Source organism: Trypanosoma grayi, assembly GCF_000691245.1.
Source record: "Trypanosoma grayi strain ANR4 Tgr_1161_V1, whole genome shotgun sequence".
Lineage (NCBI taxonomy): Eukaryota > Euglenozoa > Kinetoplastea > Trypanosomatida > Trypanosomatidae > Trypanosoma > Trypanosoma grayi.
The window spans coordinates 1-3,611 of NW_008826780.1; the positions used below are offsets into that span (position 1 = coordinate 1).

At 56.2% G+C, this 3,611-nt stretch overlaps 3 protein-coding genes across 3 annotated transcripts in view; all 3 read right to left on the reverse strand.

Annotated features, from left to right (window-relative positions):
• On the reverse strand, window positions 1-456 carry DQ04_11611000 (hypothetical protein; the record flags this gene model as incomplete). The annotated part of the gene is made up of 1 exon (XM_009316564.1): window positions 1-456. A coding segment is annotated over one exon (456 nt), but the record flags the coding sequence as incomplete, so codon positions are not given.
• A 508-nt stretch (window positions 457-964) lies between these two features.
• On the reverse strand, window positions 965-1,504 carry DQ04_11611010 (hypothetical protein; the record flags this gene model as incomplete). The annotated part of the gene is made up of 1 exon (XM_009316565.1): window positions 965-1,504. One exon carries the CDS (start codon window positions 1,502-1,504, stop codon window positions 965-967), a length of 540 nt encoding a protein of 179 aa, XP_009314840.1.
• Window positions 1,505-3,526: 2,022 nt separating this feature from the next.
• DQ04_11611020 (hypothetical protein) overlaps window positions 3,527-3,611 on the reverse strand; it is a gene marked incomplete at both ends in the record, with an annotated part of 1,095 nt that continues 1,010 nt past the window's right edge. Inside the window, one exon of the mRNA XM_009316566.1 lies at window positions 3,527-3,611. This exon is cut by the window's right edge and continues 1,010 nt beyond it. Coding sequence (XP_009314841.1) covers window positions 3,527-3,611 — 85 coding nt within the window.

Sequence of the window (3,611 nt, forward strand, 5' to 3'; positions counted from 1 at the left end):
CTTCTTCTTCTGCTGCTGCTGCTGCTTGGATCGTTCGTCCGGCCACACAGCGAGCACCTTCTGCGGCAGGCTGCCGCCACCAGCCGGCTTCAGCAACTCGCTGCGGACGCACACAATGCACCGCGTGTGGCTATAATCCACCAGAAGGGCCGTGTTCGTGCCGCCATGCTCCGCTGCGCTGGTGTAGCAGGCGGATGGAACTGTCCCGGCCGGCACCCGCCACGTGCGTGGGAAGTCAACGCGGCTCAGCGCCCTCACGTTGAAGGCGTTGCGCACAACCGGCAGGCCGTAATAGCCACTGTCATCGGTACCGTTCTGCACATCCTCCTCATCGCCACTAATGTCGCCACCGTCGTCGAGCTGGCCGATGCAGTACTTGTTGTATTCATTCAGCAGCAGCTCCATCGCCTCCGCATCGGAGGGACGCGCCAGGACGTCGCGGAGCGAGAGTGCCATTTTATACACAGGCACAGGCACACAATTCACAGAGGGGAAGAGAGATTTCCACACAGATCGCTACGTGATAAGTGATACAGCCGACTTCTACCTTCTGTGGCCTGCGAAGCCAATCCCAATACACACGTATGAATGCCTATCCACCTAGATATATATATATATATATATATATTATATGTCCGTGTGTGCCACTGTCCGCCCGTCGATAGATGATAGTTGTAATGCCAGAACTCGTTTTGCGCCTCTCTCTCTCTCTCCCTCCCTCCCTCTACCTCTTCCACACCTACAGACGCACTATTGCCGTTGCTGCTGTGCCACACACGCACGAAGAGAGAGAGAGAGAGAGACAGAGATAGATAGATAGGTAAAGAAAGAGAGAATAGTGAAAGCGGTGCTCTCGCCGGGTGTACAGGAGCAGACAACTCCCGAAAGCCATCAGACACACACAGAGAGAGAGACGGAATAAGATAACGTCAACATCAACAGTACGGAAGCGCTGCGCAGGTGCTCACAGCAGGCCGCGCGACGGCTGGTGCGGCGGCACCGTGTCCCAACTCTCCGGGTAGCGCGGCCGCAGCCGTGCCCCGTACGCCTCTTCGTAACTTTCCGCTGCCTTTCCTCCTCCTTCAGCCGCTGCTGNCAGCCGTGCCCCGTACGCCTCTTCGTAACTTTCCGCTGCCTTTCCTCCTCCTTCAGCCGCTGCTGCTGGTGGTGGTGGTGATGGTCCGGCGGCGCCGGGGAAGCGCAGCTGCTCCCGCAGTTCCTGCAGCCGCTCCGGCGACGTCACCCGCCGTGGCTGCTGCATCGCCGCATCGAGGCTGAAGGACGAGTGCAGGCCACGCCGCTGCTCCGCCTCGCTTCGTCTTCCCAGCGCCGGTGGGAGGACGTACGACTTGATGGTGTAGTACGGGCGGCGCAGCAACGCCTCGTTTTGCTCCACCGCGTCACGCTTCAGCCACTCCATCTTCCGCGCGTGCACCGGCAGCGGGTGCAGCAGCTCGCGCCACGCCGTGCGGTAGCGCAGCAGTGCGGCGCTGCACTTTAACATGTCCTATGCCAGAGCTGTTGCGTGCCGGTACACACAGTACGTGCGTGAGGCGGGGGTGGAGAGGAGGCGGCGACGGCGACGAGGCTTCTCCTGCTTTCCCAATGGTGCTAAAACAACGCCGGCCGCTCTTCTTGCTGCTGCAGCTGTATTGCGTGTGTGTGTGTGTGTGTGTGGTGAACCCTCCACGCATACCGCACGCACACACACACACATAGAGACAGCGCGGAGGAGACAGAAAGAAACAAACGATAGAGACAAAGACACACACATACACACGCACAGAGTGAGTGTGAGGGAGAGAGAGAGAGAGAGAGAGANAAAAAAAAAATGCCTGCAACGGCCGCCGTCGTGTGTTGCGCTGGCACATCTCATTTATGCGAAGCACAAACAAACACACACAAACACACAAACACGCAGACAGACAGACAGACAGGGAGGGAGAGTGAGACGCCCTGATGAGCATCGTGACGCGGAGCAAAGGCGGGCAGCTCACACACACACACAGAGACATATGTTTCCTTCTTTTGTTTTGTTTGTCCTTCGTGCTCATTGTGATTTGTTGTCGCCGCTTCTGCCCCGCACTCGTTTGCGTTTCTAACACTTCGTTTTCTCTCACGTCGCGGCCTGGCGCACGCGTTTCTCTCTGCGTGATCTAGCACCCTTACACACACACACACAGACAGTCAACTACACGTTCTCTGTATCCGTTACGCACGGCAATCCCCCCTCGCCCTCCCCACTCCCTGCCTGCTTTCCTTCCCCCACAAGACACACACACACACACACACACACACACACAACCGCAGCCATTCGACAAGAACGAGCACGCAGAGAAAAAGAAACCAATCACAACAACAATCATAATCGGAATAATAATAAAGAACAGAAACAGCTCGTTCTTTGTACACTCCTACGCGTTCCTACTCCACCACTCATTCCTTCACCACCTCGCTGGTGTCGAGGCACATGTGCTTGTGCAGACGTGCGTGGGGCATGCCCAATGCGTACCGGGAGACGCGCCACACTGCTGCAGCACACACACACACACACACACACACACACACACACACACACGTCTGCACTGAGAGTGCAAGGCCCATAAGGCGGCGCATATAGGCGTATGTACACACACACATATATGTATATATATATATATGTATATCTATTGAAGATGTACATGCAACATTGCAACAGCGGCATCCCCGAGAGAAGAGACGTGTGAATGCAATCCTGCCAGCGAGAGAATGAAACCTGCATTCATTCTGCTGGCAATACAATCGGGAAACGGTGCCTAAACCCCCCAAACTGTTACCCACCGACACATCCGCACAATATTTATCATAAGCGTGTGCCACCCAAACACACAATGAGAGTTTTTTGGTTTGTTTGTTTGCGAGCCACAGCAGGCAGAAGCGCCTCGCCTACATCGACCCCCACCTTCTCTTTCTCCCATGCTCGCTCTTCTACACACACTCTCTACCCCACCTGTTACATGTGGCTTGCTCCGTTTTTTTCTCACATATATATATATANCATTTATTCCTTCCGTTCCCTCGTCCCCGCCCCGCCCCCCACCCCATGCGCCCAGCACTCTTGTCCCGTCGCGTTCTGTTCCATCACCGACGCCCGTCGCCGCCAAGAGAAGAAGAAGAAGCCCCCTCGTTTGTGCCTGCGCCTCGTTCTCCCTCCCCCCTCCGTTGGGGGACCACCAGTCATGGAAACAGCTCGCCCCCACCCCCCACACACAAACCATGCCGCCACCACCCGCAGCAGCAGCGGGTCTGCGGTGCGGTGCGGGAGGGGAGGGGGACTCAATGAAACACAACAGCCGGGGGGAAATAATAATAATAATAATAATAATAAAACAGAGCAGAAACAACAACAAGAACAGCAGTAACGAAAAAAAAAAAAACATTGATCAACAAGTCTACAGCGCAGTGACGCTAGCGACGAACCGGGCGAATGCCTTTTGGCTTCGCGATGGTCGTCATGCACTTGGGAATATGCCGCTGCGCCGTCAGCTCAGCAAACTTCCGGCCGCAGTGCGGGCACGGCACACGGTCGTCGTACGCGTCCGGCAAGGGCTGCTGCTGCTGCTGCTGCTGCT